The sequence below is a fragment of the Oncorhynchus clarkii genome, chromosome 13, assembly GCF_045791955.1.
Source record: "Oncorhynchus clarkii lewisi isolate Uvic-CL-2024 chromosome 13, UVic_Ocla_1.0, whole genome shotgun sequence".
NCBI classification, from domain to species: domain Eukaryota; kingdom Metazoa; phylum Chordata; class Actinopteri; order Salmoniformes; family Salmonidae; genus Oncorhynchus; species Oncorhynchus clarkii.
The window spans coordinates 24724983-24749818 of NC_092159.1; the positions used below are offsets into that span (position 1 = coordinate 24724983).

Consider the following 24836-nt stretch of genomic DNA (forward strand, 5'->3'; position numbering starts at 1 on the left):
TGTGCGCAGTTTGCTGAACATGGCTAAACACAGGACCACAAGGAGGGAGACGGGGAGGCTGGTACTACTGAAATAGTAACAACAATATACATACTGTATAACCATCTCTAGCAGGTTTCTATCCTGTCTACATATGGGTTATTTTTTATTACATATCTCCTGATTGTTGAATTTCCATGCCCATTATTAAATCCATCATGCTGTTACAAGGCAACTTTAAAGAACACACTAAGTCCTCTCAAAGTATACCACTGTACAATAAATGATGTCACCTGTATTAGTTCAAAATCAACATTTTCCCTCTGTGTTGTTTCTCCATCAGTGGGCGAAGGTCGAAATCTGATCCCCATGGACCCCAACGGCTCGTCTGATCCTTACGTCAAGCTCAAGCTCATCCCAGATCCCAAGAATGAGACCAAGAAGAAGACCAAGACCATCCTCGCCAACCTCAATCCCACCTGGAATGAGTCTTTTACATTGTGAGTTGAGGTGTACCCCTGGGCACAATGTTAGGCCCCTTTCACGTTTGTGTATTATGGGTAATGTAGTCATTATCATTAACACTGTACATATGTCTGTGTGTTATTCCAGCAAGCTGAAGGCTACAGATAAGGACCGCAGGCTGTCTGTGGAGGTGTGGGACTGGGACCGGACTACCAGGAACGACTTCATGGGCTCCCTGTCCTTCGGCGTGTCAGAGCTGATCAAATCTCCTGTGTGTGGTTGGTAAGTATAACATTAGATGACATTCCAATGCAGTGTTCCTCTATCTGGTAGGGAATATGTAGTGCCCACCATAGTTATTGGGACAGTGAAGCTTTATTTCTTCTTTTGGCTCTTTACTTCAGAACTTTGGATTTAAAATCAAACAATTGCTATGAGGTTAAAGTGCAGACTGTCAGCTTTAATTTAAAGGGATTTTCATCTGTACCGGATGAACCGTTTAGAAATTACAGCACTTTTTGTACCTCCATTTTAGGGGAGCAAAAGTATCGGGACAAATTCACTTACAGTTGAAGTCGGAAGTTAACATACACTTAGGTTGGAGTCATTAAAACTCATTTTTCAACCACTCCACAAATTTCTTGTTAATTAACAAACTATAGTTTTGGCAAGTCGGTTAGGACATATACTTTGTGCATGACACAAGTCATTTTTCCAACAATAGTTTACAGACAGATTAAGTCACTGTATCACAACTCCAGTGGGTCAGAAGTGTACATACACTAAGTTGACTGTGCCTTTAAACAGCTTGGGAAATTCCAGAAAATGTCATGGCTTTAGATGCTTCTGATAGGCTAATTGACATAATTTCAGTCAATTGGAAGTGTACCTGTGGATGTATTTCAAGGCCTACCTTCAAACTCAGTGCCTCTTTGCTTAACATCATGGGAAAATCAAAAGAAATCAGCCAAAACCTCAGAAAAAGAATTGTAGACCTACACAAGTCTGGTTCATCCTTGGGAGCAATTTTCAAACGCCTGAAGGTACCACGTTTATCTGTACAAACAATAGTACACAAGTATAAACACCATGGGATGATGCAGCCGTCATACCGCTCAGGAAGGAGACGTGTTCTGTCTCCTAGAGATGAGCGTACTTTGGTGCGAAAGTGCAAATCAATCTCAGAACAGCAGCATAGGACCTTGTGAAGATGCTGGAGGAAACAGGTACAAAGTATCTATATCCACAGTAAAACAAGTCTTATATCGACATAACGTAAAAGGCCGCTCAGCAAGGAAGAAGCCACTGCTCCAAAACCGCCATAAAGCCAGACTACGGTTTGCAACTGCAGATGGGGACAAAGATGGTACTTTTTGTAGAATGTCCTCTGGTCTGTTTGGCCATCATTTGCCATCGTTATGTTTGGAGGAAAAAGGGGAGGTTTGCAAGCCGAAGAACACCATCCCAACCGTGAAGCACGGGGGTGGCAGCATCATCTTTTAGGGGTGCTTTGCTGCAGGAGGGACTGGTGCACTTCACAAAATTGATGGCATCATGAGGTAGGAAAATTACGTGGATATATTGAAGCAACATCTCAAGCCATCAGTCAGGAAGTTAAAGCTTGGTCGCAAATGGATCTTCCAAATGGACAATGACCCCAAGCATCCTTCCAAAGTTGTGGAAAATGGCTTAAGGACAACAAAGTCAAGGTATTGGAGTGTCCATCACAAAGCCCTAACCTCAATTCTATAGAACATTTGTGGGCAGAACTGAAAAAGCTTGTGCGAGGAAGGAGGCCTACAAACCTGACTCAGTTACACTAGCTCTGTCAGGAGGAATGGACGAAAATTCACCCAACTTATTGTGGGAAGCTTGTGGAAGGCTACTCGACACGTTTGACCCAAGTTAAACAATTTAATTGAGTGTATGTAAACTTCTGACCCACTGGGAATGTGATGAAAGAAATAAAAGCTGAAATAAATCATTCTCTCTACTATTATTCTGACATTTCTCATTCTTAAAATAAGGTGGTGATCTTAACTAACCGTGAAGACATTGCATTTTGACTAGGATTAAATGTCAGGAGTTGTGAAACCTGAGTTTAAATGTACTTGGCTAAGGTGTATGTGAACTTCCGACTTCAACTGTATGTGTATTAAAGCAGTAAAAAAGTTAAGTATATGTTCCCATATTCATAGCATGCAATGACTACATCAAGCTTGTTTTAGATGCATTTGCTGTTTGTTTTGGTTATGTTTCAGATTATTTTGTTCCCAATAGAAATGAATTTGTAAATATTGTATTGTGTCATTTCGGGTCACTTTTATTGTAAATAAGCATATAACATGTTTCTAACCACTTCTACACGAATGTGGATACTACCACGATGACAGATAATCCTAAATGTATCGTGACCAATGATGACTGAGAAAGTGATAGACGCACAAATACCATACCCCCCAAAAGATGCTCACCTCCGCAGTTATTGTAATGATGAGAGGTTAGCGTGTCTTGGGGGTATAATATTTGTGTAACTTTCTCGCTCATCATTATTGACGATTCATTCAGAATTTGTCCCAATACTTTTGCTCCCCTAAAACGGATGCACTATGTACAAAAGGTGCTGTAAATTCTAAGCGGTTCATTCGATATCGATGACGATACCCTCAAATTAAAGCTGACAGTCTGCACTGTCAAATCCAGACTTTTGTAGTATAGAGCCAAAAGACGGAACACTGCTTCACTGTCCCAATAATTACAGAGAGCATTGCGTTTGTCAAAAAAAAATTGTGTTGTGTTTTTGTAGACTGCCGGAAGAGTAGCAGTCATTAAGTTAATAGCGACGAAGGGATCTTAATGAACATTAATTTAATTTATCCTGGTTTATCCGTTTGAAGCAATCACAGCTGTAATCTGATATTTTTTTATAGCCATTTCTATTTGAAAAGTGCAGTGATAAATCAAGATTATCTTTCGGATGTAAGTCCCTTCTTCTCAGCTTACCTGCATTTCCATGTCATTGTTGGTCATCATCACAGAGCCTCTTGGCGTTGTGGTCCCTTTAATCTCAGTCTGGTGCCCACCGATCATTAATCACAACAGCAACAGTGAACTTTATCTCCACAGCTCAGTGCCCTTTTTTGAGGTGCCATCTGATGTCTGTGGGTCATAAATAGTGATGTGTTTCATGAGCGCCGCCAACACACGGATCATTCTGGCCCAGTGCACCGGAGCCAGAGGGACTATTGCTTTGTAATGAACTATGTGTCTGGGCCAAGTGGGTAGGACTCCGGAGGTTAGAGAGGGACAGAGGGTTGAAGTGATGCAGGGAGGGAGGGAGGAATGCAGAGACGTCAACTAGTGGCCGCTCCATACCTAGCTTTTTTGTCTCCGGGTATAACATCTCTTTCTGGGTTTTATAGGCTGTTGAGATGTTTTTATGCTGGCTCTTAGAAACATTCTGTTACTTTTAACGCTTATCGACTGCACTATAAATAGCAAGCTGGGTCTCAGAAAGTCCATGGGCTTGGCTTCACATCCATAATGTTGTTTTTGTAAACAATCATAATTGAAATATGAATGCTCTCTTTCGCTCTCTTTTTCTCTCTCTTTCTCTCTCTCTCTCAGGTACAAGATGTTGAACCAAGAGGAGGGCGAGTTCTACAACGTGCCCATCTCAGAGGAGGATGACGGGAACGAGGAGCTCCGACAGAAGTTTGAGGTGAGGCCTCAGAGACCAGACTGGAGAACATATTATCCGAATAATCGTTGGTTACTGCAGCCCATCCTGCTTTCATCGAACATTCTGTGATTTTTATTCCACGTCGTGATACGTCTCTTTGTATGCCTGTTAGTTTGTATGAGTGACTTCTGTTTTATTCAGTAACGCGTGTGTGTTTTTTCCTGTTTATATCCACATGTTATGTTTGTGACCGTGACTAAGTGAACTCATCATATTAAGTCCTTGAGCTTCTACCAAAGCCACTCCACAACCACATTAAACTGGCATAATTGAATTTGGCCCTTCTCCATGACAAATATGTTTGCATTTCAAGATGGCCACACACTGTGTGTCCCGGAGAATCTGGACATGAAAGGGCCATGGATTCTCCATGGAAACAGGGCTGTTAATTAAAACTCTGTTGTGCCGCTCGTCTGTCTCCAGGCGCCCAATGAGAGGCTGCCTCGTTATTAATTACTCTGGGTGGCTCGAAGGTGCGGTGGTCTTTTTCTCGTCCTCCAAGACAATAGTATATCCAGCTTTGTAGATACAGGCTTATAGAATATGGTAGGGGTTGACCTTTGACCCCCGCTGTTCTAGAATCAGGGGTGACTCAGACCGGTGTCACTGTAAAGCTGCTAGTTCATCAGCACGAACATGGATTTGGGCAGGAAGGATTAGTTCGTCACTCCTGAGAATATCAGTTTTAGTTTATATTGGAATGAACTATATTCCAAAAGCTCCATAATCGATTGAATGATATGGATAGAAAGATATCCACCACTTGTCTTACGGGCATTAGATCCGGGGTGTCAAACTCATTTTGGCCCTGGGGCCACCGTGAAAATATGTTACATTTCCTTGCCGTCGTAAAAATTTGCTAAAAATAGTACTCTATCGTTTTTTGGAATCTTCGATGCTCCGTGACTGTCTAGTGATTGTTAGAGAGCTGGATAGTTGAGAACCTGTATGAATATAGGTTGATTATCATTTCTACCCAGTTTCCATTTTGGTTTTAGTCATTTGAAAGTATATTGCGTATGTTATTTATTTGGTTCTCAAACCACCTCTGCATTAGGTTTTCATTCTAGAACTGTTATTTATTTTCTTTCAGTTACTCTTGTGTTGTCCTCTGGTTTCATCAGGTAGACACAGCTGATGGCCTTGTGTTATATTTTGACTGAGCCTGGTTCAATAGACAGAGCCTGTTAACAGTAACGAGACTACAGTATTGATGAATAGCTTGACCCATCCATGGCCCGTACACCTCTCCGTCATGTTGAGTGCAGACTCGGCCTGGGGCCACAGACATCACACCGTGTACCCAGCAGGGTGGCTAGTCTTGCTGATAAAGTATGACTGGGAACTCCCTCAGATGGACACTAGTGTACTGTGTGTCATTATCACTTGGAGGGATGGAGGGGTTAGAGTGGAGGGATGGAGGGGTTAGAGTGGAGGGATGGAGGGGTTAGAGTGGAGGGATGGAGGGGTTAGCGTGGAGGAATGGAGGGGTTAGCGTGGAGGGATGGAGGGGTTAGCGTGGAGGGATGGAGGGGTTAGAGTGGAGAGATGGAGGGGTTAGAGTGGAGGGTTGGAGGGGTTAGAGTGGAGGGGTTAGAGTGGAGGGTTGGAGGGGTTAGAGTGGAGGGGTTAGAGTGGAGGGATGGAGGGGTTAGAGTAGAAGGATGGAGGGGTTAGAGTGGAGGGATGGAGGGGTTAGAGTGGAGGGATGGAGGGGTTAGAGTGGAGGGATGGTGGGGTTAGAGTGGAGGGATGGAGGGGTTAGAGTGGAGGGATGGAGGGGTTAGAGTGGAGGGATGGAGGGGTTAGAGTGGTGGGATGGAGGGGTTAGAGTGGAGGGATGGAGGGGTTAGAGTGGTGGGATGGAGGGGTTAGAGTGGAGGGATGGAGGGGTTAGAGTGGAGGGGTTAGAGTGGAGGGATGGAGGGGTTAGAGTGGTGGGATGGAGGGGTTAGAGTGGAGGGATGGGGGGGTTAGAGTGGAGGGATGGAGGGGTTAGAGTGGAGGGATGGAGGTGTTAGAGTGGAGGGATGGAGGGGTTAGAGTGGAGGGATGGAGGGGTTAGAGTGGAGGGATGGAGGGGTTAGAGTGGAGGGATGGAGGGGTTAGAGTGGAGGGATGGAGGGGTTAGAGTGGAGGGATGGAGGGGTTAGAGTGGAGGGATGGAGGGGTTAGAGTGGAGGGATGGAGGGGTTAGAGTGGTGGGATGGAGGGGTTAGAGTGGTGGGATGGAGGGGTTAGAGTGGAGGGATGGATGTTACCCAAATTGTATCTCTTATTCAAGTACTCTGTTTGTTTTTTTCCCCTCATTTATTTCAAATGAACAACCCTTTGGTATCCCGACGTCCTGGCGTGCTGTGCTGTGCGTGCTTGGATTGCCATGGGTTACCAGGCTAGACATATGGAGCAATGTGAACTAGAGAGTGTGAGGGCTCAAGATGTTCCTGTCTATAGTGCTTAATTTTAATCCTGTCTAGTTGGTCTATTTCTGTGGCCCACTGACAAGATATCTTAAGGTTGGTATGTGTGGCATTATATTCTTCCATGTCTTTCACAAATGTAGGTGCATTGTAAAAGATCATTCTCGCTTTGGCTGGTATGCACAAGAGGTTCGGGGTTAATGGGCTGAGGTCACTTCCTGTTGTTGTTTACAGCTACTACTGTGTCTGTCTGACTGAGACAAGTGGTCTAAGAAAATAGCTTTCTCTCTCTTTCTCTTTCTCTCTCTCTTCCGGTCTCTCCCTATCGCTCTTCCCCTGTCTCCCTCCTCACTCTCACGCTCTGCCTGCCCTTCTCTCTTTCTGCCTGCCCCTCTCTCTCTCTCTTCCTTTTTCTCCCTTAGCGTAACTCTCCCTCCTCTCATCTGTGCTCTGTGAGACCTCTAGATGCCCACCCTTTGTCTTGTCAAATCTAATGCCTGAGTTTCTCTCCTCCCTTTCCCCCCGTCTCTCTCCCTCTCTTCCAGGATTGCCAAATTAACTATCACTTCCTAAAGGTATCTCTCCTCTCCTCGCTCCCGTCCTCCCATCCGCTGTCTCCTTTCCTTGCCTCTGTTCCTCTTTTGTCTTCCTCCTTTGTGTCCAATCACTCGCTTTCTCACTCTCTTCCGCTCTGATCATTTGTACGTGGTTTAAGGCTACTGCAAATAGATCCAGTTTACTAACAATTTGTTCTCAGTGTGGGGTTGGAATTAGCACAAGAACAAGAGCCATCAGATGGCAGGAATTGCTCTCGTAAATCATTGTCTTGAGCTGTAAATAGCCTTGTCTAGTGTTGAGAAAACCAAGTGTAAAGCTGTCAAGCTGGAAGTGAAATGTGACTGAAAATTGGCCTACAATACAAATGTGTATTTATTTTCTTTTATATAAATATTATTCTCTACAAAGATAGCGTTTCTGGTACTGTATACATACAGGTAGGCTCCTTCCACAATAAAATAGGACAGTATACAATTACAATATGCTGAAAATACAAGTGTCCCACAGGGCGACTTCCTCATATCATCCAATAGGAAAACAGGCCTTAACCTCTGCAGACCCCAAGGACAGAAGTGTAGGACGATGGACACATGTTTCAGTGCCTGTTCATTACAGGGACATTGCAGCCATCCCCACCACCCACATACACAAACACACTCTGTTCTTCTCCTTCTCTCCCTTATCTCTTTTTCCCCTCGTCTATTAGTCCTCCACCTCTTCTTTACTACTCTTCGTGTTTCGGTCATTTAGCAGACGCTCTTATCCAGAGTTTACTGACAGTAGTGAGTGAAGACATTTTCATACTTTTTTTCCCCCCTACTGGTCCCCCGTGGGAGTCGAACCCGCAACCCTGGCGTTGGAAGCGCCGTGCTCTACCAACTGGACCTCTCACTCCTATTCCTCCCTCAGCTGTGTAGCGGGGGTCTGTGTATATACTGCAGCCGCGTACACCTAACCTGGATGGACTAGGCACAGGGAAAGCGGGTGGGGAAATAGGGGGTGGGAATTGGGGACTCCCCATTGGGCTATAACTGGTTGGAAGGAGATTGTTAGTAAAGGTTTCCCGTCCATGTCTTTCTGTGTACTGTCTGTCTGTCTGTCTATGATGTACATCTGTCTTTCTGTGTACTGTCTGTCTGTCTGTCTGTCTGTCTGTCTGTCTGTCTGTCTATGATGTACATCTGTCTGTCATCAAACTCAAAATGATTCTGAATGCATTTGTTTGTCTTTTGTTAGTGAGAGAAAGAAACGTAGCAAGAAAGCCACAAGTTGTAGTTTCCACCATTTACCACTAGATGTCCCCATAGCACTTTGTTGTAAAACCCAGTATGAGCCACTGTGCTCCTGAAATAACGTGTACCTTTGCGTCAGTGGGTTAGTGTTATGAGCGACCTGTGCAATTGTTTCAGTGCTTTGGTGTTATGAGCGAGTGCTCCTGAAATAAAAATGTGCCTGTGTTGTCAATGCGTTTAGTCTTATGAGCGACTGTGCTCCTGAGATAAAGCATGTCTGTATGGTAGTGCTTCTGATAGTACGGCTGTGTCTCAGCCGTCAGCCGTTCTTTGTTCACCTCTCCCCTGCTGTGGTTGCAGGCAAAGGACAAAGCCAACAAAGCCAAAGTTCAGGTGCGTCCGTGAGGAAGTGAGGCCGCTTTTGCGAGTCTCTTCCTCTCGTTGGCTTCGCTTATAGGTGTGCCGTGGTCTGCTTCGCCCGATAGTGTATTGTGTACACAGAGAACCTCACACACGTGACGTGTCAATTCATTGGACAGATTCCCAGTGGGCTCAGATGTCTTTTGGTTCAGTTGATTTTTTTTGGATTGTTGTATATATTCTACACAAATGGACAGCTTTTTATTGTTGTGTGTAGTGTGTCATGTGTGTGGCTGCCAGCCTGTCCAGTGTACTAGACCGACGAGGTTCAGCTGTAGTGTGGACCAGGTTTAGCATGACTGGGCCAGCTGCTCGATTTGGCCCAAGCTCGTGTGTGTGTGTGTGTGTGTGTGTGTGTGTGTGTGGGGAGAGATTTGACACCTGTGAGTAAGGGTGAAGAATGATAATGGCACCCAGGCTGCTGTGACACCGCCATGTCCCCACTGCCTGGAAAACCGATGGAATGGGCCTCTGGAGAAAATGGAGGTCGCAAGAGTGTGCGAAAATGGGTGTGTTTTAGTGCATGTGTGTGTTCGAGGCCAGGAGGGTTTTACCGTCTGGCTCTGATTCTGAACCAAGCACGGTTGAAGCTTTGTAAGAGCATGTAGTGGACACACTTTAAGCGTCGGGATTGATACTTGATTGGATGGCACCTTGACCAATGACAATGCATTATCACTGAGGGGTTTGACAGTAATTCATTCAAATGGGTTTAGATGAATTTCAACATTTTGACTTAAGGGTTTCTTGTAAATGCCACAAAAAGGGGAGTTATTTTACCACAATGAGTTAGCATAATGGCAAAGTCAGGAGTATTCAACACGTGTTCTGTAAATCCATATTTACTTTTTTTTATACCCTCTGTGTCTATCTGTGTTCCATCTCCTCCAAAGTGAATGTTAAATAAAAAAAATGTAATGGTGTTCTATTGTGTTATAAAAGGCTGCACAGCAGTGTGTGTGTGTATGTGTGTGTGTGTGTGTGTGTCTCACGCCGATCCCCTCTCCTCACCACACATAGAAAGCCAAGCTGGGCCCTGGTACCAAGAAGGTGATCTCTCCATCAGATGACAGCCCGTCTAGTCTGCCCTCTAACAACCTGGACTCGGTCAAACTCAGCGACTTCAACTTCCTGGCCGTGCTGGGGAAAGGCAGCTTCGGCAAGGTGAGCCCAGGATCTGACTTGTATTTTTAAGGAGGTGAAGTCTCCCGGACACAGATTAAGCCGAGCCGAGCCACTTTCAAAATGAAGGTTCTCCATTGATCTCGTTTTTTTTAGTGTTGATCTTTGCGTGTTCTGTGTTTGGGAAACTTCCCCACAATGATTTGTCACGAGTTATTCTTATTAGCTTCTGAAATCAATGAAGGTCCTGGGATGTTATCTATCGGACAAAATCTGAACTTGATTCAGATCCAAGTCTATTGTCGGTGCGCGTGAGTCACATCATAGTCACATCATCCACAATTTACACAGAACCGAGTCACGCAATGAATGAGTGCAATGCCATGTTTCAGTTCAGACTGTCCGTACCTCGACGTAGCACAATGTGACTAAATGAGTATATCCACGCATCAGTTGACTAGTAAGCATAGTAACAACATAACAGTTAAGTTAATAGCGTCACTATCCGCCTTAAGCCACCCTATTAGAAGCCTTCGGTCTAACCTTTGACCTCTCGTGCTCCTGTGTACCAGGTGATCCTGGCAGAGATGAAGCCCACGGAGGAGCTGTACGCCGTCAAGATCCTGAAGAAGGACGTGGTGATTCAGGACGATGATGTGGAGTGTACCATGATCGAGAAGAGAGTCCTGGCCCAGCAGGACAAACCACCCTTCCTCACTTCACTCCACTCCTGTTTCCAGACTGTGGTATGGGGACTACGGACACACACACACACACACGCACGCACACATACATACACACACACACGTGGGCATATGGGCACGCCCGCACAAACGCACCATTTGCTTGCTTTTTTGCGGTCTGTCGATGTTGATGATGATGTGGCTGTGGTTAGTGTGGTGGGGCATATACACACACACACACACACACACACACACACACACACACACACACACACACACACACATATATATTATATTTCTCTAACTCATCAAGCTCCTCTATGACACTAAATAAACAATTACATTGGATAGGCTATTGTACTTACCTGCAGTATATTATGATTACTTTTCATGTGTTCATGGTTATTATTGGCCTTGACCGTGACCTTTCCCCTTTGAGGATGTCATCACCCAGAGTTGTAGCTGTTCGATGCGATCCTACCACAGGTTAAGTGGGCTGTATCGCTTTCAAATACCTTTATTTATTAGGTTGAAAGTAAAGGAAAGTAATATTGAATTGTGTGTGGGCATTCCTTGTCAAGTTACTATACACACACACACACACACACACACGTTCAATTACATTTTTCTTTGTTTTAATCTGTCCACTTTTTCAGCACTTCTCATTCCTCCTTAATCTTTAATCCCTCAATCTCTCTCCGGGCAGAGACGACAAAGGACAGGCACCATCTGCACCGTACGGTGGCGAACACGCATACACACACACACACACCCATCCCCCAAAGTGGAAATCTAAAATTCTATGCATTTTAAGTGATGAGAAATCCAAATCCTCTTCACAATAAGGTGCCACGATCACTTTGAGGGTAATTGTTTAAGGAAACCATTTGCCTTGTCTGCCAGGTTATGTCAAGCCTCTTGAGCAAAGTGCATAAAATACAGCTAACCTTATTATAATCTCGCAGTGTGATTTAATTTCAAGTGTATTCGTCAACGATGTGCGTTATAAGGAGGCGATTGATTTAACTAGGGTTTAGTAAGATGAGGAATACATAAATTGGTTGCCTCTTCAGAACGCACAATGTTGAAGGAAAGTTTCAAATTAAATCACACTTCCAGGTTATAATTAAGCAACAAGGCCCTCGAAGGTGTGGTATATGGCCAATATACCACGGCTAAAGGCTGTGCCTAGCCCACGACACAATGCAGAGTGCCTGGACACAGCCCTTAGCCGTGCTATATTGACCACAAACCACAAACCCCCGAGGTGCCTTATTGGTATTATAAACTGTTTACCAACGTAATTAGACCAGTATATGGTAATATTTTGTCATACCTGTGGTACACAGTCTGATGATATACCACGTCTTCTAGCCAATCAGTATTCAGGGCTCGAACCACCAGGTTATGTGAAGTAATGAAGTAAATCCCTCAGACAGCCTCTTTACCTGTCTGTCTATTAGGTGCATGTTAAGTTTTGCACTTTGAAAATGTCGCCCTGTGACTAGTGCAGGACAGACAGGTAAAGAGGCTGTCTGAGGGATTTACTTCATTACTTCACATAATGGAGTCATACATGGGAAATATTTCTGAGGGGTGTACTTTTTCCTCTGATGTTGTTGTTGTTGTTGTTCTGCTTTCTATAGTTTATTTTATTGAACCTTTATTTAACTCGGCAAGTCAGATAAGAACAAATTCTTATTTTCAATGACGGCCTCGGAACAGTGAGTTAACTGCCTTGTTCAGGGGCAGAACGACAGATTTGTCGGGGATTCAATCTTGCAACCTTTCGGTTACTAGTCCAACGCTCTAACCACTAGGCTACGCTGCTGCCCCAACTTACTTAACACTCCTACCGTATCCCCTATGTGTGACTTAGTACTACACAACAGCCTCATCACTGGGTCCTACAGTATAATGACGAAAGCCTCTGTCTTTCTGACACGGCTGTTATCGTGTCACGGTATATGAGGGTAGAACGGATGCCAACCCAAAACATTATGGGAAAACAATGTTAAATGATATCTAACACCCCCATCTCTGTCTCCCTCTCTGCCCAGGACCGGCTGTACTTTGTCATGGAGTACGTGACTGGAGGAGACCTCATGTACCACATCCAACAAGTGGGCAAGTTCAAAGAGCCGCAGGCGGTGTAAGTTCCCCTTTCCCCTCGCTTTCCCCTTTTACACGGAACACCAATCAAAACGCAGCATGTAAAGTGTCCCGTGTTTCTGCTCCCGAGTGGCGCAGCGGTCCAAGGCACTGCATCTCAGTGCAAGAGGCGTCACTACAGTCCCTGGTTCGATTCCAGGCTGTATCACACCCGGACGTGATTGGGAGTCCCATAGGGCGGCGCACAATTGGCCCAGCGTCGTCCGGGTTTGGCCGGGGTAGGCTGTCATTGTAAATAAGGATTTGTTCTTAACTGACTTACCTAGTTAAATAAAGGTTAAACATTTGTAAAAAACAAAATAAAAAAAATAATAATAATAATCATTTTTGTTAGCTGAAATAAAATATTTTTATTTAACTAGGCAGGTCAGTTAAGAACAAATGACGGCCTCCCAAAAGGCAAAAGGCCTCCTGTGGGGACGGGGGCTGGGATTTAAAAAAATAAATATAGAGCAAAACACACATCACAACAAGAGACACAACACTACATAAAGAGAGACTTAAGACAACAACATAACAGGGCAGCAACACATGACAACACAGTATGGTAGCAACATGACATGACATGACAACAACATGGTAGCAACACAACATGGTAGCAGCACAAAACAGCACAAAACAGGGTACAAACATTTATTGGGCACAGACAACAGCACAAAGGGCAAGAAGGTAGAGACAACAATACATCACGAATGTGACTGGCAGAACGGGTGTTGTATGTGGAGGATGAGGGCTGCAGTAGATAGGGAGTGAGGCCTAAGAGGGATTTATAAATAAGCATCAACCAGTGAGTCTTGCGACTGGTCTACAGAGATGACCAGTTTACAGAAGAGTGCAGTGTTGTGTCCTATAAGGAGCATTGGGGGCAAATCTGATGTCCGAATGGTAAAGAACATCTGGCTGCCCGAGAGTACCCTTACCTGCCGATCTATAAATTATGTCTCCGTAATCTAGCATGGGTAGGATGGTCATCTGAATCAGGGTTAGTTTGGCAGCTGGGGTGAGAAAAGGAACGATTACGATAGAGGAAACCAAGTCTAGATGTAACTTTAGCCTGCAGCTTTGATATGTGCTGAGAGAAGAACAGTGTACCGCCTAGCCATACTCTCAAGTACTTGTATGAGGTGACTACCTCAAGCTCTAACCCCTCAGAGGTAGTAATCACACCTGTGGGGAGAGGGGCGTTCTTCTTACTAAACCACATGACCTAAACCGCTTCTTCTTCACCTGCCTGATCATCTGAGGGGTGCTGAGGAGTTCTTCTGTCATTAATAATAAAACCCTAATTCTGATTGGCTGGGCCTGGCTCCCAGGTGGGTGGGCGTGGGAGGGCATAGGCATACCCAACTGGGAGCCAGGCCCAGACAATCAGAATTGCTGCACCCCTGCCCAGTCATGTGAAATCAATAGATTAGATGTTCTATGAACTGTAACTCAGTCAAATCTTTGAAATTGTTGCATTTATATTCTTGGTCAGTATAAATAGGGGGAATAAAAGTGTGTGTGTGTGTAAAAGATAAATAAATAGAGGGCTTGGAAGAGAGTGGGGGAAGGGAGAGGTCAAACTAGACTGGGCACTGCAAAGCACGGAGGAGAAGGAGAGACGGCAGAAATATTCATTCTTATACCTCGGCTGTCAGGTTGTGTTCAGCACATTACAGTCCTTTGCAACCCTTCCCTGTTTTAGATGAATGGCTTCAGGGCTGTCTAACACGGAGCGTGTCGTTGCAGGTTCTACGCAGCAGAGATCTCTGTTGGCCTGTCCTTCCTGCACACGAAAGGAGTCATTTACAGGTGGGTCTTCTTCCAATGTATACCAACTCAGAGGCCCTTTATCCCATTCTAGGATCAATGTTTACTGTACACGGTGCATTGTCAAACCACGAATGAATCCATTGAATAATATAAATGTAAACAGGAAGTAAACAGGAGTGGTGTAAAGGCCCTAAAATACAATGGTCGTCTTCATTTAGCCCTTGTCACATGATGCGGTTGTCTCCTGCAGGGACCTGAAGCTGGACAACGTGATGCTGGACTCGGAGGGCCACATTAAGATCGCTGACTTTGGCATGTGTAAAGAGAACATACACGAGGGCGTGACCACTCGCACCTTCTGTGGGACGCCCGACTACATCGCCCCAGAGGTAGGGACATGGGGAGTGTGTGTGTGTGTGGGGAGGGAGGGGGGTGGTCCTCTTTGTCATTGTCTGGCCTGCGCCCCCGTCTCCGTGGTGATCCACATCCGAGTCGACAGCTCAGGACACACACACACACACACTCTCCCGCTGACTCGGACAAACATCGTTGGGCCCTAGGGTTGGTTCAAACTTATCACAGAGAAGCCAAGGTCTACATGCTAAGCAGCCTGCCTCAGTAAGCGGTCTATTCAGGGAAGAAACACTGAACCCCGGCTGTAGAGAGTAACATAAGCGCTAACTTTAACAATGCTATTTTAGCATAGAACTCATGTAAACGCCATTTAAACCACGTAAATATGTGCTTAAACACCATTTCCGTGCATTTTACCCACCATGTACGTGCATCCTATAGTATCTTAGTGTCTGGTTTCCTATTGATTTGTATCAGCACATCCACTACAGTGCCTCTACTGAACATTTTGAGTTAGAAAGGCTAGTGTCTACTGAACATTTAGAGTTTTATTGACAATTACATGAAGTTGATGCAAAGAGTCAATATTTGCAGTGTTGACCCTTCTTTTTCAAGACCTCTGCAATCTGCCCTGGCATGCTGTCAATTAACTTCTGGGCCACATCCTGACTGTCGACAGCCCATTCTTGCATAATCAATGCTTGGAGTTTGTCAGAATTTGTGGGTTTTTGTTTGTCCGCCCGCCTCTTGAGGATTGACCACAAGTTCTCAATGGGATTAAGGTCTGGGGAGTTTCCTGGCCATGGACCCAAAATATCTATGTTTTGTTCCCCGAGCCACTTAGTTATCACTTTTGCTTTATGGCAAGGTGCTCCATCATTCTGGAAAAGGCATTGTTCATCACCAAACTGTTCCTGGATGGTTGGGAGAAGTTGCTCTCAGAGGATGTGTTGGTACCATTCTTTATTCATGGCTATGTTCTTAGGCAAAATTGTGAGTGAGCCCACACTCCCTTGGCTGAGAAGCAACCCCACACATGAATGGTCTCAGGATGCATTACTGTTGGCATGACACAGGACTGATGGTAGCACTCACCTAGTCTTCTCCGGACAAGCTTTTTTCCTGGAGAGAAGTGGCTTCTTTGCTGCCCTTCTTGATACCAGGCCATCCTCCAAAAGTCTTCGCCTCACTTTGCGTGCAGATGCACTCACACCTGCCTGCTGCCATTCCTGAGCAAGCTCTGTACTGGTGGTGCCCCGATCTCGCAGCTGAATCAACTTTAGGAGACGGTCTTGGCGCTTGCTGGACTTTCTTGGGCGCCCTGAAGCCATCTTCACAACAATTGAACCGCTCTCCTTGAAGTTCTTGATGATCCAATAAATGGTTGATTTAGGTGCAACCTTACTGGCAGCAATATCCTTGCCTGTGAAGCCCGTTTTGTGCAAAGCAATGATGACGGCACGTGTTTCCTTGCAGGTAACCATGGTTGACAGAGGAAGAATAATGATTCCAAGCACCACCCTCCTTTTGAATCTTCCAGTCTGTTATTCGAACTCAATCAGCATGACAAAGTGATCTCCAGCCTTGTCCTCGTCAACACTCACACCTGTGTTAACAAGAGAATCACTGACATGATGTCAGCTGGTCCTTTTGTGGCAAGCTTGAAATGCGGTGGACATGTTTTTGGGTGATTCAGTTCATTTCCATGGCAAAGAGGGACTTTGCAATGAATTGCAATTCATCTGATCACTCTTCATAACATTTGAGTATATGCAAATTGCCATACAAACTGAGGCAGCAGACTTTGTGAAAATTTATATTTGTGTCATTCTCAACTTTTGGCCACGACTGTCGAGACCTAGACGTTGAGACCATTTTATTAGCGCCAATGAATGGTTGGAAATTGACATTTACCTAAAAGCACAGTTTGAATTGCAATCTGATTTCTTCATTTCTTCAAGTCTGATTTCTTCATTGAAGTGAAATTGACCCCAACCTCGTAATACCAGAAGTTCTGTGTCCCCTATATGTTTGTTCTATTCATATTGTCTTGATGTGGAAGTGTGCTATCCTCTCCGTTTTGTCTGTGTGACAGTGTGCGCGTGTCCGTGTGTCTACACGCACCTGTGTGTGTCCCCGTGCGTATCTGTATGGGAGTACTCTTCCGTGTACTTGTAGGTATGTGTGTCTCTTAGTTGTCAGGACCCATGTGGAAAAAAACAGCTCAGGCGGTCCCCGGGCACCTCTCTTTTCGCCTGTCACCACCGCATTACGCCGCATGCACACTGCATTGCTCTACTTCTCTCTTTCCACTGTTTTCCTCTCACCCTGACCTACATAGGCAGCCATGGGAAGGCTCTGTGAGCGTCCCAAACAGGCACCCTGTTTCTTCTATAGCCCTATGGGCCTTGGTCAAAAGCAGTGCACTATAAAGGGAATAGGGTGTCATCTGGGACGCAGCCTCTATCAATCTGAGAGGAACACGTTGGTCACTGTATGCTAATGGAATAGTACACACTGGGTTAGCAGAGTAACAGGCCTGTGAGATGGGGAGGGAGTGGTGGAGGAGAAATAGGGAGGCAGAGGGACTGGGGAGCGAGAGGCAGAGGGTCTGGGGAGCGAGAGGCAGAGGGACTGGGGAGCGAGAGGCAGAGGGACTGGGGAGCGAGAGGCAGAGGGACTGGGGAGCGAGAGGCAGAGGGACTGGGGAGCGAGAGGCAGAGGGACTGGGGAGCGAGAGGCAGAGGGGCAAGGGAGGCAGAAAGAGACTGGGGCGAGGGAGGCAGAGAGACTGGAAGAGAGAAGCAGAGAGAAACTGTGGGAGAGAGACTGGGAGAGTGTGGGAGAGAGACTGGGAGAGTGTGGGACAGAGACTGGGAGAGTGTGGGACAGAGACTGGGAGAGTGTGGGACAGAGACTGGGAGAGGGAGAGACAGAGAGAGACTAGGAGAGGGAGAGAGACTAGGAGAGGGAGAGAGACTGGGAGAGGGAGAGAGACTGGGAGAGGGAGAGAGACTGGGAGAGGGAGAGAGAGACTGGGAGAGTGTGGGACAGAGACTGGGAGAGTGTGGGACAGAGACTGGGAGAGGGAGAGACAGAGAGAGACTAGGAGAGGGAGAGAGACTAGGAGAGGGAGAGAGACTGGGAGAGGGAGAGAGACTGGGAGAGGGAGAGAGACTGGGAGAGGGAGAGAGAGACTGGGAGAGGGAGAGAGAGACTGGGAGAGGGAGAGAGAGACTGGGAGAGGGAGAGAGAGACTGGGAGAGGGAGAGAGAGACTGGGAGAGGGAGAGAGAGACTGGGAGAGGGAGAGAGAGACTGGGATAGGGAGAGAGAGACTGGGAGAGGGAGAGAGAGACTGGGATAGGGAGAGAGAGACTGAGAGAGGGAGAGAGAGACTGGGAGAGAGACTGGGAGAGGGAGAGAGACTGGAAGAGGGAGAGAGACTGGGAGAGGGAGAGAGACTGGGAGAGGGAGAAAGACTGGGAGAGGGAGAGAGACTGGGAGAGAGACTGGGAGAGAGAGAGAGAGACTGGGAGAGAGAGAGACTGGGAGAGAGAGAGACTGGGAGAGAGAGACTGGGAGAGGGAGAGAGACTGGGAGGTAGACTGGGGGAGGGACTGGCAGAGGGAGAGGGACTGGGAGAGAGACTGGGAGAGGGACTGGGAGAGGGACTGGGAGAGAGACAGTGAGAGAGACTGGGAGAGGGAGAGATAATGGGAGAGAGACTGGGAGACTGGGAGACTGGGAGAGAGACTGGGAGAGGGAGAGATAATGGGAGAGAGAGACTGGGAGAGGGAGAGAGACTGGGAGAGGGGCTGGGAGAGGGAGAGATAATGGGAGAGAGAGACCGGGAGAAGGAGAGAGACTGGGGGAGGGACTGGGAGAGGGAGAGAGACTGGGAGAGGGGGAGGGACTGGGAGAGGGAGAGAGACTGGGAGAGGGAGAGAGAGACTGGGAGAGAGAGACTGGGACAGGGAGAGAGAGACTGGGAGAGGGAGAGAGAGACTTGGAGAGGGAGAGAGAGACTTGGAGAGGGAGAGAGAGACTTGGAGAGGGAGAGAGAGACTGGGAGAGGGAGAGAGACTGGGAGAGGGAGAGAGACTGGGAGAGGGAGAGAGACTGGGAGAGAGACTGGGAGAGGGAGAGATACTGGGAGAGAGACTGGGAGAGGGAGAGAGACTGGGAGAGAGACTGGGAGAGAGAGAGAGAGAGAGACTGGGAGAGAGAGAGAGAGAGAGAGACTGGGAGAGGGAGAGATAATGGGAGAGAGAGACTGGGAGATGGAGAGAGACTGGGGGAGGGACTGGGAGAGGGACTGGGAGAGAGACTGGGAGAGGAGAGATAATGGGAGAGAGACTGGGAGAGAGTGAGAGAGACTGTGAGACTGGGAGAGAGACTGGGAGACTGGGAGAGATAATGGGAGAGGGAGAGATAATGGGAGAGAGAGACTGGGAGAGAGACTGGGAGAGGGAGAGAGACTGGGAGAGGGACTGGGAGAGGGGCTGGGAGAGTGAGAGAGACTGGGAGAGAGACTGGGAGAGGGAGAGAGACTGGGAGAGAGACTGGGAGAGGGAGAGAGACTGTGAGAGGGAGAGAGACTGGGAGAGGGAGAGAGATTGGGAGAGGGAGAGATAATGGGAGAGGGACTGGGAGAGGGACTGGGAGAGGGGCTTGGAGAGGGGCTGGGAGAGTGAGAGAGACTGGGAGAGAGACTGGGAGAGGGAGAGAGACTGGGAGAGATACTGGGAGAGGGAGAGAGACTGGGAGGTAGACTGGGAGGTAGACTGGGAGAGGGGCTGGGAGAGAGACTGGGAGAGGGAGAGAGACTGGGAGAGAGGCTGGGAGAGTGAGAGAGACTGGGAGAGGGAGAGAGACTGGGAGAGTGAGAGAGACTGGGAGAGGGAGAGATACTGGGAGAGGGAGAGAGACTGGGAGAGAGACTGGGAGAGGGACTGGGAGAGGGACTGGGAGAGAGACTGGGAGAGAGAGAGAGGCTGGGAGGGAGAGAGAGCCTGGGAGGGAGAGAGAGGCTGGGAGAGAGAGAGAGGCTGGGAGAGGGACTGGGAGATGGACTGGGAGAGAGAGAGAGGCTGGGAGAGAGAGAGGCTGGGAGAGAGAGAGAGGCTGGGAGAGAGAGAGAGGCTGGGAGAGAGAGAGAGGCTGGGGGAGAGAGAGCGGCTGGGGGAGAGAGAGAGGCTGGGGGAGAGAGAGAGGCTGGGGGAGAGAGAGAGGCTGGGAGAGAGAGAGAGGCTGGGAGAGAGAGAGAGGCTGGGAGAGAGAGAGAGGCTGGGAGAGAGAGAGAGGCTGGGAGAGAGAGAGAGGCTGGGAGAGAGAGAGGGACTGGGAGAGAGAGAGGGACTGGGAGAGAGAGAGAGGCTGGGAGAGGGACTGGGAGAGGGACTGGGAGAGGGACTGGGAGAGAGGCTGGGAGAGGGACTGGGAGAGGGACTGGGAGAGGGACTGGTAGAGAGACTGGGAGAGAGAGAGATACTGGGAGAGAGACTTGGGGAGAAGCTGCTTTAGCACTGTCTTTGGATTGTCCTCTGGCTCCTTGTTTTGGCTTCAAGAACTTCATGTATTCATCTCACGCTGTAACTTGGTCTCCTCGTTTTGACGAACGTGACACCTGTAGCAAAGGGGAGCTTAGTAAATGGTTTATAAATATACCGGTTTTGAAGTTGATCAATCATTACAGTTATCAATAGTTAGTTCACTGATGGTATTGCTTAACAATGTTTTGTGATTATCAGCCCAATGTTAATATGGCTACTACTAATGGAACAAGAATCAGGACACACCAGATTTGGGGTCAATTCCGAATTGAGTTGTGAATTGCTATTTAATTCCAATGAATTCACCGTTCAAGTAAAATTCAATTCAATGCAATTCATTCAAATGGCTAATGTACTCTACACGTCACTATACACATTTGTATTTTTACATCAATTATAGATGGTTACCAATTATATGTTACAGTAAATTATTTAAAAAAAACAGGAGATCTATACATTGCCCAGGAAATGCATTCCCTGTTGCAGTGGTAAAGGTATAGGGAAATCTACACATTTCCTATGGTGAATCTATAGATCTACTGGGAAATCTACACATTTCCTATGGTGAATCTATAGATCTACTGGGAAATCTACACATTTCCTATGGTGAATCTATAGATCTACTGGGAAATCTACACATTTCCTATGGTGAATCTATAGATCTACTGGGAAATCTACACATTTCCTATGGTGAATCTATAGATCTACTGGGAAATCTACACATTTCCTATGGTGAATCTATAGATCTACTGGGAAATCTACACATTTCCTATGGTGAATCTATAGATCTACTGGGAAATCTACACATTTCCTATGGTGAATCTATAGATCTACTGGGAAATCTACACATTTCCTATGGTGAATCTATAGATCTACTGGGAAATCTACACCTGTAGACCTTCCTGTAGACCAAAGTAGTTTCAGTGTTGAACGGTCCTTTGTGTTGCTTGCGGGACCGCCCCTCTGTCAGTACAGCTGAGAATGCCACTCTTGGTCGTTCTGTGAAGGCAAAAAGATGACACGTTCTTAGGTACATTATGATGAGGTCATAATGCCTTCCAAGATGCTCATAATGAACCAGAGTCATTTGGGCCTGTCCGAATACCAATGCTAGTTTTATAGTATGTGAAACTTCAGAACGGTAGGATGCTTGAAATGCCGGGGTGTCATACTCCGCTTTTCATCTAGTATGAATTGACAGCACGCCATTGAGGAAGAGAATAATCCTATCAGACCACACGTGTGTTTGGCGATAGCTGTTAATCAGAAGCGGGGACGGTCCAAAATGAACGAATGGCGTGAACAAACGCCATCGTGCGTTTAGAAGGCGCCTTCTCAATATGGACGAGCCTAGTATGTTGTTGCTTACTGCACACGTTTTTTTCCCTGAACAGTATGTTCTAAATAGTGTGGTTCGTACATTTAGTACCCAGTGGCACATAAAAAATAGATTTTATAAAACACAAGGGCTCATACATCCAGGTTCTTTGTGATTGTGAGCCAGTGTAGGAGTGCGTGTATGTGTGAGGAATGAATGAGTGTGTGTGTTTGTGTGTGTCCAGCTCACTAAAGCCCAAAGGTAAGTGGCTTGCGTGCCAAGACAGCACAGTGCAGAGCCAGAGGTGCCTCTCAGGGCTCCCAAGGGGCAGGTGGAGGTCAGGTGTTACACAGAAAAGGTCACAGGGCAATGTGGAACAGAACTGCTCTCACATATCACACCTACCAGGTGATGGTGGGGGGAAAAGGTGTGTGTGTGTGTGTGTGTGTGTGCGTGTGCGTGCCTCCAGAAACCATCAGTGTATCTGCAGGGAGACTGTAACCTTGGTCAGCATCAGACTTAGAGGGCTCTCACATACAACCTTTTTTTTCTTGAGAAAGAAAGTGAGAGAGAGAGTGTGAGGGTGTACCGGGGGGGGGGGGGGGGGGGGGGGTGATAGAGAGAGGAAGAAAGAAGAGAGTTTGGATGCTTGTATGGGGTTAACACCAACTACATCAGCAGTGTAGCTCTGATCAGCTCATTTAAAGCTTAACATGACTTATTCATAATCACTGCATATCATCATCTGTTATGCATATATATATATATATCTATTCATAAGAATTGAACCTATTTCATATTCTTACTGTCAATGGTGGGTTACTATTAAAGAGATCAAGTGCTTATGTCAGGTGTATTAAGGCGTGACGACCATCTTTGATTACGATGGACTGTGCAGTGCCTCTTCAAATAAGACACACACACACACACACACACTCCTTATACTTTGTGTGAAAAACAAAGCACTGACCTCTTTCCCCACCTCATCTCCATGACATAATTGCCTATCTTTTTATTGATGACCTTCCTCTGGCAAACCCCTCGCTTTTCCTCTTCTCTCTTGTCCAGTGGAGCAGTGGAGGGGAGGGGAGAAAGAGGGAGTGTTGATTCATTCATTTCTGCCATCATTTCTTGAACCCGTCCTCTGAAAAGCGGTTCCCGATTGCAACACTGTCCCACAGGACACCGTAAGACACGTGCTTTCCTTCCGATGCTCTTCAGTCGTGTTGTTCTCCACTTCCACCATATGTTCAATGGACGTCCCGTTTTACATGCACATGCACAATGTGTTCCTGGGCGGACTTAACCCAGCTGTTATTGCACAAGTAGAGATGCCCCACTTCACAAAACGATAACGTTGTCTCCCTCCATTCGTTTAGCACCAGTGAACTCTCCCGTGGACGTCGCAACAGTACTTTCCTTTGCATCACTGGATCTCCCCCCCCCCCCCCCCCCCCCCCTCTACGACAGGGCAGTGCTTCGCTCCAGCCAGGCTGTCTCATGTCTCCATTAAGAATGGATCCAGTGATACGCTAGGGAGGGTCACAGCAGCAGATGGTGAAACTGGTTGACAGGATGTACCTGCTCCCTCGGTAATGAACCAGGTTCCCTCTAGAAGAGGATGCTAATTGCTAATAAGAGCTAGATTGACTGGTGGGGCGAGTGTGGATGGCCTGTGTCTCGGGCTCTCCCGGGCACTTAGCGATAGACCGTTATCAATAGACGTATCGTGCCGACAATGTGAAAGGCTTTTGTGTGTGTGTGTGTGTGTGTGTGTGTGTGTGTTATGTGTCCATATGAATGTGTTACAGTAGCTGATGTAGAGTGTGAGACTAAAATGTATAAATATGTGTGTGTGCCTGTCTCTTTGTCTGTAATGTGTATATACTTTGCCAACATTTCAGTTTCTGTGAACATGTACATTGTCTTATCTAATCCCATGTAACTCTTTTCATCCCTCACTTTCGCTCGCTCTGTCTCTCTCGCTCTCTCTGTCTCTCTCGCTCGCTCTGTCTCTCTCGCTCGCTCTGTCTCTCTCGCTCGCTCTGTCTCTCTCGCTCGCTCTGTCTCTCTCTCGCTCTTTCTCTGTCTCTCTCTCGCTCTCTCTCTGTCTCTCTCTCGCTCTCTCTCTGTCTCTCTCTCGCTCTCTTGTCTCTCGTCTCTCACTCGCTCTCTCTTGTCTCTCACTCGCTCTCTCTGTCTCTCTCGCTCTTTCTCTGTCTCTCTCGCTCTCTCTCGTCTCGTCTCTCACTCACTCTCTCTGTCTCTCCAGATTATTGCATATCAGCCATATGGGCTATCAGTGGATTGGTGGGCATACGGAGTGCTGCTCTACGAAATGTTGGCAGGACAGGTGAGTGTGTCCCCCACCTCTCTCCACACACAGACAAACACACACAGAGACACACTCGTGCAAATCCTTCAGGTTTCTAGATAAAGACACAGCCGGGTCACCTTCACACTGACTTTACAGTAATCCTGTCTCATGAGAACAAAAGCACACACTCACGCACACTGTCGTCACCCATCTGCCCTCCTCTCGTGGGACATGGAGTCATTTTGGACATTTTCGCCCCCACACCTTCTCTCATGCCTGTGTATGTATTCCCAGCCTGGTCTCATAGACTAGACGTAACATGGTAAACGCAAATCCGGGACACTCAAATTAGTATGATATGTTACGTTTGGTATGGTTAATTAAGGCAAAAATTAAAGTACAGTGGTTGGTCAGGGTAGATGGGTGGGTGTATAACGCGAACGTCTAGCAACCCAAAGGTTGCAAGTTCAAATCTCATCATGGACAACTTAGCTTTTTAGCTACTTTGCAACTACTTAGTATGTTAGCTAACCTTAACCCTAACCCTTCCCCTAACCCCCCTTAAAACCACTCCTCAACATAGCCCTAACCTTAACTCCTAGCCTAGGTAACGAAGCCACCTAGCTAGAATTCGTAACACATCATACGTTTTGCAAATTCATAATATATTGTACATTCTGAAAATTCGTAACATATTGTACGTTTTGCAAATTCGTAACATATAATGTGAATTGTAATTCGTAAC

General features: G+C 46.7%; 1 protein-coding gene across 1 annotated transcript in view; it reads left to right on the forward strand.

Annotated features, from left to right (window-relative positions):
- Positions 1-24836, forward strand: part of LOC139424681 (protein kinase C alpha type-like) — a 214009-nt gene that overhangs the window by 157903 nt on the left and 31270 nt on the right. The window contains exons 6-14 of the mRNA XM_071176753.1: positions 323-479; positions 592-726; positions 4072-4165; positions 9837-9980; positions 10511-10684; positions 12682-12773; positions 14525-14587; positions 14799-14937; positions 24047-24127. Coding sequence (XP_071032854.1) covers positions 323-479; positions 592-726; positions 4072-4165; positions 9837-9980; positions 10511-10684; positions 12682-12773; positions 14525-14587; positions 14799-14937; positions 24047-24127 — 1079 coding nt within the window. The remainder of the gene's footprint in view (positions 1-322; positions 480-591; positions 727-4071; positions 4166-9836; positions 9981-10510; positions 10685-12681; positions 12774-14524; positions 14588-14798; positions 14938-24046; positions 24128-24836) is intronic.